General features: G+C 36.2%; 1 protein-coding gene across 5 annotated transcripts in view; it reads right to left on the minus strand.

Annotated features, from left to right (window-relative positions):
* The window catches only part of HERC2 (HECT and RLD domain containing E3 ubiquitin protein ligase 2), a 115,879-nt gene that overhangs the window by 34,752 nt on the left and 65,697 nt on the right, over window positions 1-15,430 (minus strand). For all 5 annotated transcript variants that reach the window (XM_071547878.1, XM_071547865.1, XM_071547856.1 and 2 more), the window contains exons 40-60: window positions 14,321-14,468; window positions 14,032-14,228; window positions 13,572-13,802; window positions 12,779-12,914; window positions 12,075-12,218; window positions 10,530-10,672; window positions 10,063-10,330; window positions 9,764-9,906; window positions 8,654-8,752; window positions 8,389-8,557; window positions 8,150-8,275; window positions 7,454-7,562; window positions 7,194-7,333; window positions 6,269-6,459; window positions 4,562-4,667; window positions 4,306-4,397; window positions 3,591-3,766; window positions 3,046-3,157; window positions 2,054-2,135; window positions 1,812-1,955; window positions 1,154-1,244 (exon numbers count right to left, since the gene is read on the minus strand). In XM_071547878.1, coding sequence (XP_071403979.1) covers window positions 1,154-1,244; window positions 1,812-1,955; window positions 2,054-2,135; window positions 3,046-3,157; window positions 3,591-3,766; window positions 4,306-4,397; window positions 4,562-4,667; window positions 6,269-6,459; window positions 7,194-7,333; window positions 7,454-7,562; window positions 8,150-8,275; window positions 8,389-8,557; window positions 8,654-8,752; window positions 9,764-9,906; window positions 10,063-10,330; window positions 10,530-10,672; window positions 12,075-12,218; window positions 12,779-12,914; window positions 13,572-13,802; window positions 14,032-14,228; window positions 14,321-14,468 — 3,047 coding nt within the window. The remainder of the gene's footprint in view (window positions 1-1,153; window positions 1,245-1,811; window positions 1,956-2,053; window positions 2,136-3,045; window positions 3,158-3,590; window positions 3,767-4,305; window positions 4,398-4,561; window positions 4,668-6,268; window positions 6,460-7,193; window positions 7,334-7,453; window positions 7,563-8,149; window positions 8,276-8,388; window positions 8,558-8,653; window positions 8,753-9,763; window positions 9,907-10,062; window positions 10,331-10,529; window positions 10,673-12,074; window positions 12,219-12,778; window positions 12,915-13,571; window positions 13,803-14,031; window positions 14,229-14,320; window positions 14,469-15,430) is intronic.

Raw genomic sequence — 15,430 nt, forward strand, 5'->3', positions numbered from 1 at the left:
ATAGTGTATAATACAAAGGCAAACCAGTACCCTGCTATTGCCCAAAGTTAGTGATTTGTTAGTAGACACAGACAGACAGTAAGACTAAGAGGTGACACTCCCATGCCAACTTTGCTCTTTCCAAGAGAGAAATCAGAACTAGACTTCAGTGTTAGGCCTCTATGTCAGTATTAGAAAATTTTACTATTCATATATCTACAATATTCTCTGAATTCAGGCAAAATATTCAACTTTTCAATATTTTCCAATATTGACTGTGTATCAGAATAACTATTAAGGTTCTATTAGATTATGCATAGCCTCTGGAAAATTTGCTCCCATGAAATTCTCGAGAGTCCCAAATCTCACTTTCAATAAAATTACAGAACACATGAGACATTTGAACAATAAATAACAACACTGCTCTCATCTGGCCTTCCCTTTTCATTAGTCTGACACGCACCCTTATGAATATGCACTTTTTTAATATATTAATCATTAATTGGGGTACTGCAACTTTTTATGCATTATGAGCAGTCCTCAAAATGTATCAGAATGACAGATCTTCCCACATGATTTGTTTATCAGGTTTTTTTTCATGCAAAATACTGTTCTGTGGGTGCATACAAAGTAAAATCCTGAGAAAATCAGATTTTCCACAAAACTGTCCTGTGGAGGATGAAACTCTGTATTACTGAAAAGTCTAAGAAATTTATTTCTGGCTAACAAGTCTGCGAAACAAAGACTAAAGAAAAGGACGATAAAACACTCTGAGAGGCTTATATTATGAACTGTTACAGCTCAGGACTGTAAAACTGCTATGGGCTTACTCCTCAAGGCACCTCTGAAAACCTGACCTTATAAAAATAACAAAACATTTTATGTCCAAAAGCATGTAATTTCATCAGTAACATCCACTAAGTATGTTTCCAAATATTACATTACTTGAATGCCTCCCTTTTAAATGACTGAAGAGTGCTACAAACGCTGCACCATAAATTGGTATATTCCAATTGGCAGTGCCAAAAAAAAAAAAGGAAGTTTTCTTACAGGATATTTTTTTATTTCTATTGTATTAAAACTCCTGTTATTGACTATAGTGGTTGTCAGCTGTATTATAACATGAAACACAAATCTTCTCTTAATGAAACATAGACAAATTTGATATCCTTACATTCGACTGAAGTGACCAAGTTTTCCATCATCTCCTTCACCCCAGGAAAATACCTTTCCATCAACAGTTAATGCCATAGCATGTCGGCCACCTGAAAGTGTAAACAAAAATTCAAATTTGAGCTTTTGAGCAGGCAGTAGGTCTAGCAAAAATTTGACACAGCTGTACTTCTACAATGTAACTGTAGGAGCCTTTCAACCCCATACACATCACTTATTTTCTTCAGAGTTTATATGTGATTTAATTTAAAATAACTTGTAACAGTAGGTTTCCTGGCACATTAAAAAAAAAAAAGGAATCAGTTTTCTATTTTCAGTGCAGCAAGGAAATAAAGGGAAAAACCAAATCCATCATTCAGTAATAATAAAAAATGAAAACACTTTTTTGAATCAGAGCAAAAAATCAAAATTACCAAAGTTAACTTCCAGCAGGTAAGAAAACATGTATGGTCTAAATTCATAGATTTTAGTAACAGAACCGTCAGATTTAATCTGATATTGTATGCAACAGACAGAATTTAACAACCTGTATTTATTTAATAAACAAAAAGTCTGATTTATGATGCTCAAGCATCACAGGACCCAAGAAAATTGCAAAGCAACTATTCTCAGGTTTATTATTTTATGTGCACCTATATACAAATAGCAAAAGTCAGTACCTGAGTGAACAGCCACCTTCTTTACCACATAGTTACTGAGAGCTGTAATTTGACGGGGAATAGGCACAGTTCCACTAGATATTCCTAAACCCAGTCTTCCATTTGTGGCTTCTCCACAGGCATATACTTTACCTTCTACAGTCACTAAAATAAAGAAGAAAGTTTGAAACACCATTAGCATTTCACAGCTCGAAATGTATTTCTGCCCTTAGATAACTGTAATTATTTCAAACTTCCATTACCTGCAAAAAGGCTTTTGGATCCTCCAGCTACTTGTACAACATTCAAGGCAGACAAGGTTTCAGAAAAGGAAGGAACCTTTATCTATAGCAGACAGGAAATAAAATTCATTACAATACACTTTAATGTTTTACACTTAAGAAGAACTCTTACGTGATAAACCACTTAATCTAACAGGTACTTTCAGATGCCTTACACATACCCATTAAGATACATCAGGTAAGACAGAAAACAAGAAAAAGCATTTAATACTATGCTAAATACAAAACTTGAGAAAAAATGCAATGTAACATAAACAAGGATTTTCTTTTAGTAAAGTTTTCTTGAGAAAACCAAAGAACACAGAAAGGTTAATGCTTTGTTTCTTGAAAGACATTCTATAGATACACGAGTATATATTCACAACAAACTGAAGAAATGCTCTCAACATAATTTTCAGATTAATGATACTTAAATTGATTAAGCATTTGCCATAGATCTCCCATCTTGCATTATATTAAATATTATGCATAAATGCCTACACACAGGTCTGAAACTCCTCTTGAATTACACTGAATAACAATCAAGTTGAACCAATCAAAAGATCAGAATTCAACTTTTTTTTTTGATGACTGTACTATTTCTCCATACAATTAATACATAGAAAAGTTCATCAATATCTTCATTTTTTGCATGCAAACTCAACAGGAACAGAATATGCACAGAGTGTTACAAATTTTTAGAAAAACTGGTTCACTATCATCTTAAATAAATGATTGCGTGCCTGCTAAAAATCAGGGCAGATTTCAGAGTAACAACCAAAACACAAATAGTTTCCAATTTTCCATTAAGCAGACATCTACGTGTCTTAACAGTAAATACCACTGAAACCTAATCCTCACAGCTTTTGGTAATAAACTTTAAAATTTGGATTAAATATAACTTGTGTAAGACTTGTACATTTTATTTTTCTCTGTCTCTCTTTTGTACTGAAGTACGAAAACAACAAACATACCTTGGAGCCTTTTAGCCCTCCCAACTGGTCTTTGTCATTAAGTCCCCAAACAAAAACTTTGGTTCTTATTGTAGCTGCTGATTCAAGTCCAGCTGCCTTCTTTCTAACAAGACTTAACATATTCAGGAAAGAAAATAAACTCAGTTTAGCAAACAGCATGTTTAGCATAGGCAAATTTTGACTGTATTTCCCGATTTTTCAGTTTGGAACAGTTTTAGGACTCAAACTACACTATTACAGTTTAAAAAACCACTAATATTTTGCTGAGCACACATGTCAAATGCAAGCACATCAAGTTTTAAGCTCAGTTTCCTACTCCAAGTATACTGCAGAAGTCTATGAGTTGTACAAAATTATACCAACTCAGGAGTGTGATAATCTTGAAGAACTTATTTATCAACAAAGAATCTACTTACAATTTCAATAAAACTGATTTTGTTTTAATATAATTCGAGCTAATTGAGTTGCTCTTACAATAATCTCCTGATTATAGGAATATAAAGACACTAAGATTATCATTTTCCCCTTCCACTGTAGTTACCTACCTCCCAGTGTTAGCTTTATCATCATCCTCTTCCTCATTATCAGAAGCAAGGAAAGGGACTGCAGCCAAATCTTCATCCTCTGCACGTATACGGCCCAGTATGCTGAGGCCATGTATTTTACAATCAATCCCAGAGCTTCTGCACTGCTTGATTGCAATCTCAATATATCTGTGGTACTAAGAAAAAAAACTTATATAGAACCTGAAAGATGGCAATACAACTTTATAAAACATAGGAAAACATCAGAACTTTTGTTTGACTTCATCACCTTAACAAAATGAATCTATGTTTAAATACTTGGCTTTTGAGCTCTAAATTCACACTTTATGATAAACACATGGACTTGTTCATTTGAGAATTTTTCACTTCCAATCTTGTAAAAGTTTCTTACGCTTTTCACTTTGATATTACTCAAAAATATCAGAACTGCCATCTAAAATTATCCCCAAATTTAAAGTTATTTCAATGTCTTCTTGGTTCATAGATATATTGTTTTACATTAAAAAAATCCTAAAATATTGTTAGTACTATAGAGTTACACTTTATGGTAAAACTTATCAGAAAAATAAACTTTAATAAACTGCCAAAAATACTGCTAATTTAGAGGAAAAATAAAATGCCATGCTTTAATAATCACAACAGTACTTTTCTCCATCTCTTGCAGCACAGTATTTTTCTGTTGCACACGAGAAATTCTCACACAAACTTCACTTACTTCAGTACAATCACTGAGTAGAGGCACTGTGGTGTCTGTAGGATTTATATTGATTGTCTTTAGTTCTATAAGGTTATTTAAGGAATTACCCCCTAGAAAACAAAACATGGAAAGAAAAGCATTTTAGGAGTGTTTGTTTAACAAAGAGGCACTGTGCATGTTAAATAGATGACTATGAGAACTGAAAGCACGTAGTAAATACCCACTGCTGAGCGCAAAAAAAAGTTTCTGGACTTTTCAGAGAACACACACATACCTGAAACTACAACTAAGGAGGGCATGTAGCTGCTGTCTGCAGGGTCCACTATCATCTTTAGTCTGTGAACAAGAACATCTGGAAAAATCTCCAAGCGAATCCAGTGCTAGAAGAAATACAGAATGTCATTTTTAGATGGTATTGTTAGGACCACCACGTGATTAACAAGAATACGTGTGTGATGTTTTGAAGAAAGCATGAAAAACATCTGTGAATGGTACCAACAGCTGCAATATATAGGAACTGATCAAAGGAAAATGATTTTGTGAACTTCTTGCTTGTCCTACCTCCAAACACAAGAGAAACAGTTGCAGCAAAAGATTTATTTCAGCCAAGACCAACACCATTGAGAAGACAGAAAGAGCAATACAATTGGAGGTCAAGAAATGAGAGATAAATCTTAGGTTACAGTCTGTAGAAAACCTGAAGGAAGGGTACTTGGGGATAGTCTCAGCATGGACATTAACAGAGCATTAAAACATCACTGGACAGACACCTAACTGCAAATCCTTGTGCCTAGGCTGGCCAGAAAGCATTGTTGCAGGCCAATAAAACCAGTAAGCCATAAACCAAGGAACAACATTTTTAATAAATTATCTAGACACAGAAGTCAAATGCATATTAAGCAACTTCGCCAACGACACTAAAGTAGGAGAAGCTGTTGACTCCCTCGAAGGCAGAGAGGCCTTACAGAGCGACCTGGATAGACGAGAGAGCTGGGCAATCACCAACTGCATGAAATTAAACGAGGGCAAGAGTGGCATTTTCCATCAGGGATGGGGTAATCCTGCTTATACTTACAAACTTGGGGATGAGAGGCTGCAGAGCAGCCCCACAGAAAGGAAGCTGGGGGTTCTAGTGGATGAATGGCTGGACCTGAGTCACCAGTGTGCACCCACAGTCCAGAAGGCCAACCTCATGCTGGGCTGCATCAAAAGTAGAGTGGCCAGAAGGTCAAGGGAGGTGGTCCTCTCCCTCTATTCTGCTCTCATGAGACCCCAGCTGGGGGACTGCATCCAGCTCTGGGGTCTCCAGCACAAGAAAGACATGGACCTGTTAGAGTTGGTGCAGAGGAAGGTCACAAATGCAATCAGAGGGATGGAGCATCTCTTCTACAATGACAGGCTGAGAGTCTTGTGTTTGCTCAGCCTGGAGAAGAGAAGGCTCCAGAGAGATCTCACTGTAGTCTTCCACTACCTAACAGGGGCTTATAAAATAGAGGGAGAGGGATTTTTTATACAGGCAGACAGTGACAGGACAAGAGTGAATTTGTTTTAAACTGAAAGAAGACAGGTTTAGATTAGATGTTACAAAGAGAGGGTGTTACTACTCCGAGGGCGGTGAAGCACTGGAAGAGGTTGCCTAGAGAAACTGTGGATGTCACATCCCTGGAAGAGTTGGAGACAAGTTTGGATGGGGCCTTGAGCATCCTGATTAAGTAAATGGAATCCTTGCTCATGGCAGTGGCCTTAGAACTAGATAATCTCTAAGGTCTCTTCCAACCCTACCATTCTATGATTCTACAACTAGAAAGATGAAGCACAGCTTAAAAGAAATAGTCACACTTGTTATGAAGGAACAGTTTGGTATTTCATATGCCTGTTTTTACTACTCTTCTACCTTACACAAATGCATTTCACTAAGGTCAATACTTTGCCTCTTAAGCAGGAAGTATGCCAGAAGAAACCAGGTAGGGCTTAAAGTTACCTTTCCTTGTGAACCAGAAGACTGCCAGCACTGCTCACTACCATCAATAAGACGTGAAGCTTGATTCACAGAGGATGAGACGTTCAAATTCTTAACTATCCTTGACCAATCATCCAGTAACATTCCTCGCTGGCTACTGTGCCGTCTCTTCAGCTGCTTTCCAGAACGCCCACAGAATACAGGAGACTGACCTGCATGGTTAGGTGAAACATTAAGCACATAAATGGCTTCTATGAAACCCATAAGCAACGTGATAGGAAATAAAACAAATCAAAGATTTCAGGTAGGTAGTCTAAATTTGGAACACAGAAGCATATCACATTGGTATGGTGATACTACATAGTAGTACGCAATATTCATGCTTGAAGAGCATGCTCTTTTTTTAAAGGAGTTTCAAGTTTAGAAGTTCTTGACTAGATAGCTACTTGAAAAAAGTCCTTCCTTTTAAAACACAGATCAAAATTTATGATACATAATTCAAATCACAGACCCACAGCACATAAATTTTTTACACCAATATAACATATAAAAATATGCAACCAAACCTCAACAAAAATCCCTCACAGAAGAACAGAAATAGCTAAGTTGGAACACTCAAAAATTCAAATCTTGTTCCAGAAGGTTGTTTAGTGAGCTGCCAATTTCCTGCCAGAAAAAAATTCGCTTCCATTTCCCTTTACAGATTTTGTAGCTTCTAGAAAGCTTGACTAAAAGCTACCCTGTAGTGGGCAAGGATTACAGATGCACACCATACTAGCTGTACAACCGCATCAACTCAATTAACAGAATGTCTTTCTTGTCCTTTAGACAAGCCATCATACACGTGACAATGCATGTTCTAAGCTGAAATTCATAACTGTATTTTTAAAAACAACTTAAATGCATTTTAAATTAATCTGAGAAACACTTAGATTCTGAAACTTACCTGGTTCATTTATTCTGCCAAAAGTATGTCGAGTGTTATGCTTCCTAGTTTTAAAACAGGTTTCACAAAAGTCAAAATCATCACAGTTTCTGCATTTGAATCTAGGCCCGTTAATAGGAAACATCTGACAGCCATCACACCTGATTTGACAAGAGAAAAACAATATGGTACAGGTTAATTGTACCATGACATAATAGAATCAAGACAATGAGGTAAAGGATAACCCATATACATTAAGAAAAAAGTAAATCATCACTTACGTGACTCCAGGATGAATGCTGGGGACCAATTCCATTTCTGACAACAAGCCAGTCCAATGAGACTGTTGAGGAAAGTCTACAATAACATCTTTTCCATTGGCACTAAATGCTGAGACAAAAACATGGAGAAAATACAATGTATTGCAAATCTCTATAAAATTAAGACAAAACTGATTAGAATAATATTTTATTTGAATTCCTCTGCTCCTATTTTTTTCATTTATTTTTCTTAGAAACAGCTCACAAGCAAAAGTGTATTTCTAAGCACAAATAGGGTATGAACAAAATCTGCACCTCTTCAAAGAGCCTATGCTCCAAAAATTACATCAATAACATCCTTTAGAGCTTGACACTAGTGTATCCACTTTCTCACTTCCTTATGGAAGCCTTTAAGTTAGAATTATTTCTTAAAGCAAAATCATTTGTGATTCTTCCAAAGTATAAATGAGAACAGGAAGCTGCACAGATGCTTAAAGGCATTTACTGTATGTGAAGAGGCTCAAAAGCAGATGAACATGCTAACGTGCTGCCACACAGTACATGCCTAAATTCATGACATACTTCAAATGCATTCTGTATTCTTTATCATCATGCAATATTGCACAAAACAGTGTGATTTTTATATGTGTCTTGAAGAAAGTCTGCATGATTTCAAGTTTTATTACCTCCCCATATCCCATTTTGAATATACATTACCTTTGACAATTCCCACACTTCGGTGAGTAACTGAACCCCACTTGTATTTGGGTGTGGTAACAGTGCTTTTCACACGCACTTTGTCACCTATCTTGATATGAGAGGCAGAACTCTGTGGTGGGAATCCTAGCAGATGAGAGAATAAGTGTACAGTGAGTGTGTTTCCACTTTCCACAAATAAATTTTCCTTAGTCTATCATTAATTTTTTTAACCAAAAAGCAGTCAGCAGTAAACTTACCTAATAGCTCAACATGGATATATCTGACCCAGTAAGTACCACCCTTCTGTTGCCAATCACACTGGACATTCAGGTCATGCAATCCATCTCGATCCAGTTTAATAACTTTGCCTACATCTCCTTCACAAACTTCCTCATAAGTTCTGCAGCATCTAACCATCATCCCCACCTAGAGAAAAAAGGACAATAGAATGTAATAGCCATGCAAAGACTTTTATATCAAAAGGAAAGTAGTTTTAATATAGCTTTAGATCATCATATTTACCTGAATATTCTCCCTCACATACACAGCATAGTCATCATTACTTAAGAAATCAGCTCGTTTCTTATAGGTTTGGCTCTCTGTCACCACAGCACCACTTGACTAAAAAAAATCCAAAATAAATATGTAACAATTACAAAATTTGTTTTCATTTCAGAGAAATAAAATTGTTAGCAAAGACTGAAGATAATCCAACACAAATAAACACATATAATATCTAAGTAGCATGCCAAAATGGAAAAAAACTTCAACAGGCTCAATTCAATATAGGGGTAACATTTATGATCTACTTTACTTTAAATTAAAGTTTACTTTCCAAAATTATTTGTCTAGGAATGCAAATACAAATTTTCAAAATGTGTGAAACAAACTTCAAGTTGTTTTTATGAAACATGATTGCCAAGGAAAACCAGAACCAAGTGGATTGGTCAGTACACTACTCAGCCTTGCAGATACATTCACATTCTTAGGGTACTTGTTGGAAGAGGGGAAAAAACCAAAAAAGCAGTGGGAAAAGCACACTATTTTTTATATATAACACAATGAGATCTAAAGTATTCCATTAGAAAAACAAGCTAAAAAATTATAAGACTGTAGTAATTAGAAATTATTCCTTTTAAGATTTGATGAACTTTCTTAAGATAACTACTGCATTCCAGCTGTAAGGAGAATTTTCAAAAATACTTTCGTCTGTTTGGAGCATTTTTTTTTATTAGAGCCAATATATATCAGTTTCTCACTACAACACTGATGAAGACATCAGAAGTCAAGGTCAAGTCGACTTCATTGAAAATATAATGCATTTCTTTCAATTACAAAATCCTACAGGTGCAAGAAAACTCAACATAATGGCTTTAAGAATGAACAGAAATATGGAACCCATTGTATTTTATTGAAAAATCCTTATTGAAACAGTTCCTGAAAGTCAACAGAAGAATAATATAAATTCACATTACAGCTATCAAGGCATTGTAAAGGTAATCACAGGGCAAAAATGATCCATGTTACTTAGGACAGAAGAATGTCCTTTTACTCTCACCATTTTCACAAAAAGGAAAGAATTACCAGATTTGCAGCTAGCTAGCACAACAGGTTTCATAAGTTGATACTTGCCACAGGACAAGCAGCTTCAGCTTCTTCCACTTCCTCTGTTATTTCCTCATCAGAATATTCATCAGAGATAGTATCAGCATCAGAGAGATCCGTAATTTGAACATCAGGGTGGTCCAACAACCAGCCAACTAAGGCTTCCACTCCTAATACACAAAATAAACTCAGTTTGTCTCCAGGGGATTCTCTGAGCTTCTTAAGAAAGTATTCACAGAAGAACAATTGCTACCTCCTAAGTACTGTTTAAATCTCCTTGCCAACTTCCCCTCTTCTAATACCATGAGTTTAACTAAATAAAATACCTGGCAATCCAGAAGCACTTCCAGAGGTTCCCGATAGAGATTTCAGTGCAAATTCTATGTTTTTCCTAGGAAATCCCATTTCCATAAGTTGAACTACAATGGGGAGGGGGGGAATTGGAGATTGCTTGCGTTTCTTCACTTTTGTGGGTCGGATATGTTGTACTGTGATGGGTGTTGTAGCTTCACTAGAGCTGCAGTCTTCAAACAGTGGAGTTGAAGGATGTGTAGACTCTACAGCCAGATACTGGCATACTGCCAAAGCAGCAGCCTAAATGAGAACAAATAAATTGGGGCAAGTAAAGCAAGCATATTTAGTATGTGTCTGTGCGTACACCTGAAATTAAACGTAATTTGCCAAAAAGGGTTCAGTGTCACTAATTTAAACCTACAGTTTAATAAGTTACAATTGGAATGTGAATTATAAAGAGTTATTTATTGGCTTACTTAGAAGAAAACACAGACTCTACCTCAAGCTCCTGTTTGTCAAATATTGCTTTCACAGGTGATGGTTGTGTAGCAGCTGACAAAAGTTGCTGTAAAAGAATCATGGGAGGCTGAGGTCCTTCAGGAGACATATCTCCTATGTCTGGAGAGGCAGCTGCTCCATCCTCTTGAAACAAAAACATTATTTTAACCAAAACCATGTAACAACAGTCAACCAAGAGACTTATTCTGAGGCCTACTGGTTGAATAAGCATATTGTTATTTTTCACAAATTTCTTCTTCATAGGAATCATGTGTTTAACTATGTGTGCCACAATCTCTATACAAAGAAAGCAAATAACAAGTCTGTAGATAAACCATAAATTTACTAAAATACACCTAGAATATGTCTAGCAGAAACTACTCAGTGGACAGTGAATTTGCATAAGTACCTTCTGAGTCCGCATTTTTTGCAATAAGGTTGTCCTTTTGGGATTAAGCACTTAATATAGAAAACCAACAGTCTTAATGATCCCAAAACCATGGTGCAAACTTTCTGGACTGGGTTGTTTCCCCCACGATCCACCTCTTGGGAAGACCTCCCTATGGGAGCTCATTGTCCCTTTAAAAGAGGGTACTTATTTTAATCAATTTGCTCACGATTCTGCAACTTTCTTACTGAATTTTGTATTCTTGCTGACATAAACATTCGTGTTTCCTGGATTTTTTCTGTGACTATGTCAAGAAAGTGTTCTCACTCTTTATTAACTCCAACAAAAGAAAGGCTTATTTGAACAATAATAATACAGTTAATAGTCCTCAAGCGGTAATGTTCTTCTGATTAAAAAGAAGTCCTAGGGGTTTTTCCCTTAAAAAATGATGGTAGAAGTAAAACCATGTTCCATTCCTAAAAAAATCTTGATGATTACGTTGACTTAAAATTTGGCAATTGACGAAACCCCGCATAAATATGGGAATGTATCAAATATATTATAACATTTAAAGATAGCACATGCTTCACAGAAGCCCAAGGAATTAACATAAACTCTAAAGGCCTCACATAGCTGCCCTGAAAGCTGATAGAGCTATTGCATTCATTCTCATATGTAAAATGCATCTCTGGCAGAACTTAATTCAAATTACTAGATTAAAGTCCTTTTAAGATTATTCTTAATACTCTGTATCCCAGTACTCGTTTCACCGGAAACTGCAAAACATTTGATGTAAAAGCAATACCCAATTGAGAACTCACATTTTAAGCTTTAAAGTAGAAAAAGAAACCACTGCAAAAACTGTAAAGTATTTTAAAACTACTTAGAAAGCTCACTAACTACAGAAGACCTACAAATTTAGGTAATGCCAGTATTTCAAACTTCAAACATTTGAACTACTTCATCTAAAAAATTTAAGTTAAAAAGTCAAAATGCTTTTAACACAGAAGGTTAAAATACTTATAATTTTTAATTTTTAGTCTTTAGAAGGCAAGCTGAAATTTCTACCCTCCAACTGCCATTAGCAAGGGTTATAGTCACACACACTGTCTACCATCTAAACAAGCAGCAGCACAGTCAGGTTGCATTTCAGAATACCTGCAGGATTTAATGCACACTCCTGAACAGCTGGTTGAGATAAGATCTGCCTTAGTGTATCCTGGTGAGAAAGTAGAGCTCGTCCTGCTTTCAGTATGTACAGCTTTAATTGCTGGCATCGCAGTAGATCCAGATCAACTTGACCTATCAGAAATGTTAAGCAGCCATTAGTGTCAGGAATCCCTTGTATTAGATTAGAAAAGTTATCATTCATACAACCTCAATCCAAACACCAGTTTACATCTTAACTCACTGTGCGAAAGTTTGTGAAATACCAATAATATGAGACAGTTTGAACAGCACATGGATTGAAGGTCTGCACATATTCTATGACCCACGATATTAAAAACACTGCTCTCCTACTTTTCACACCCTGGACAATCACATAGTTGATATATAGCACAGTAAATTGAGATGTTATATGGATCCAATATTTAAAACAATTCAATACAAGAAGTTCAAGCCCTAGCCTTATTCACATTTTCTCATCAAAGTAAGAAAAGATACTCCATTGACAATGTAGAGCAATTCACCTCCTAGCTAAACTTGTATCCTAAGTGCATCTTATTCAATGCTGACTAAGAAAAGATGCAAGGTTACAGGAAACCCTTTTTCATATGTATGTTTGCTGTTACCAGTATTTTTCCCAGAGTACATCCATCTACTTCCAACCAAAATAACTCCCCAAAAGCCCCCAGTTGTACCTGAAAGACCCTGATTGGGAGACTTCATTCTTTGTTTTTCTATTTTACTTCCAGCCAGATTTACTAGTTGAGCCCAAATGGATAGCATAGGTTCAGTGAAAGGCAAGTTGTTCACATTAAAAGCCACAACTGGAAGCTAAACAGGGAAAAGCCAGATAAAACAAAACAAAAAAAAAACAGGTAAGCATTTCCCTAAAGTCGTACAAGATTATTCAAAAGTTTCAATGGTTATTAACCAAAGACTAACCAAAAGTAGCATTTGTCTTACTGCTCTTGACCAGAACAACTAGAGACGATTTCTTTTCCCTACACAGCTTCTAAGCCTGTATTGTACCACACAAATGCAGGCCTACTTGGTGAAAAAGCAAGAGAGTCAGAACAAGGAAGAACTGCAGTCTCTGAAGCAGATCAGGCGCTTGGTCCATGCTTTCACTAATGCCGTATCAATCAAATTAAGATTCAAATGCAAACAACCCAAGAGTTTCTACATTAGTCAGCAAAGCAAGTTAAATGCAAGTAAGTTCCTCTCATGTAAGAGCTATAAATCACTATACTTGGGATTTTACCTCAAATCAAAGTTTGCACTTTATTTTAAATCGTTCCTCCTTTCACCTCCTCAACAAGTGAGGATGGGATTTAAAAGTCCTACAGACGATCATCTTAGATGTGCATTCAGAGCATTTTATGTATTGAATGTCAATTTATCCAATGAAGAAAAAATATTTTTTTGCACCATGTTAGAGTTTTAAACTTTACCCTTGCCAGCATTAAAGTGTTAATAAAACAAACTCACTGGTTTCAGTTGATTCAGAGGGCACACTCTACACGTCCGCATGTCATAGAACTGTACAGTGATTTTCCCTTTTGGGGTGATGCGTGTCACTGTGCCTTCTCCAAATTCATCATGAACTACTTGTCCACCCAGTCTCAAGCGACTGTCTATGCCACCAATCACAGCCAAGACTGCCATCAGAGCTCCCACCTCTGGATTCTCAGTGTCAGGAAAGTAGTCATCCAACACAGCCTAACAAAGAACAATAACATTTAACTGTAGGGAGAAAACATACACTTCTACCTGCTTTAAAATACAAAGTTAATCACACATATTTCAACTTAAAAATTACAACACAATATATAAAAATAGAAAAATGGTTTCAAAATTAAGCTTAATATTGTTTACAAACATTTAGTGTTTACAATTTCAAAATAAATATTGCTATAAAAATGAGCTTATTTTAAAACGTGGAAACTACCCCTTCTGACTGTTTTCCTGCAAAGATGTGGGTGATGGAGGTTAGCTGAGAGTTGATGTACTTGTTTATGAGTCCATTCCACTGGCTGAGCGAATGGAGCGTCCTCAGCAGTGCCACTATCTCTTCTGCTAAAGTACTACTATGAGTGGCAGTTAGAGATGCTTGGGGCCTGGCCTTTCTCCTTCTCAGAGTAGATTCTGGAAAGACAAAGTAATCGCACAACAGTTATCAGTTTAATGCCCACATTTTCCATACATAAGAATAAGCCACTGAGGGAAAATTCCTCTACCTCTGAGTAATGGGATATCTGAAGAACAAGTACTAAGTAGGCTCCCTAAAAATCCAAACAGTTTTTCCACAAGAAATTTCATGTCTCTTGACCTTTCATTTTTATCCCAGGATGGAAGTACTGCTTTCAATAAATGTACAGCAAGGATCTAAAAAGAGAACAAAATTAGTGTTATTCTATTTTAAGTCACCAAATATTTAAGAAACTTTCAAACATATTAAGTATAGAAGAACAATATTTTTTAAGTTAGCTTTCCTTCGTAGTTCTTACTACAATGCTGATTTCTTTCCAGCTGTGGAAGTTACAGAGCTACTGATCTTTGATTTGCTAAGGGGTATTTAAAAGAGGTTGAGACAGTTGAGAGTCAGTAACAATATTATTGGCACGTTACATTAGTGACTCCAATCTCTTCAATACCCAGGACATGAGAAAAACACACACTGAAAAACCATGTAAACGACTAAAATATATAGGGAAAACCAGGAATACCGAATGGGAAGGTTTGTTTGGATACTAGACTCAGAGTTAGTACTAAGATGTATTACAGAATGAAAGTTTCCAAGTGTCCTGCAATGAGGGTATACTAGTTAAAATTCATGAGATATAAAGCTGAATGACAGAAGAGGGCAAAAAGCAACCACAGTGACACTCAAAAGTAGTCCCTGTGAAACCAGAGCCTCTGACACAGTACAGAGGAACAGGCTGATGTCTCTAAACCTAGACACAGTGCAGGACTGATGAGGAACAAGGGAAGGTGCAGCACTGCAGTATCACATTGCAGATGGAGTTGCACATTCTGAACAGAAGTATTTCAGGCTTTGAACTTCATCATCTTTCACCCAGAAGACTAATACAAGTGACTAAAAGTGAAAAGAACTCTCATCTTGTAAATTTCTGTCAATAATATGTCTTTCTAGAACTTCAAGGTCTCATCTTTTTGTTGTTATTAAGTTAGGTGCTGGTACATGAGGAATGGTCAGTCCTCTCAAGTATTCCCTGAACAGCACAGATGACTCTACTGCACTAAATCCTGAGTGATGACAGAAGTCTCAGCATATTAAAAATACTGGCAAGAATTTGCTGGAAGATCACACAGAAATGAACAGGCCT

Source organism: Pithys albifrons, chromosome 1 (assembly GCF_047495875.1).
Source record: "Pithys albifrons albifrons isolate INPA30051 chromosome 1, PitAlb_v1, whole genome shotgun sequence".
NCBI classification, from domain to species: Eukaryota; Metazoa; Chordata; class Aves; order Passeriformes; family Thamnophilidae; genus Pithys; species Pithys albifrons.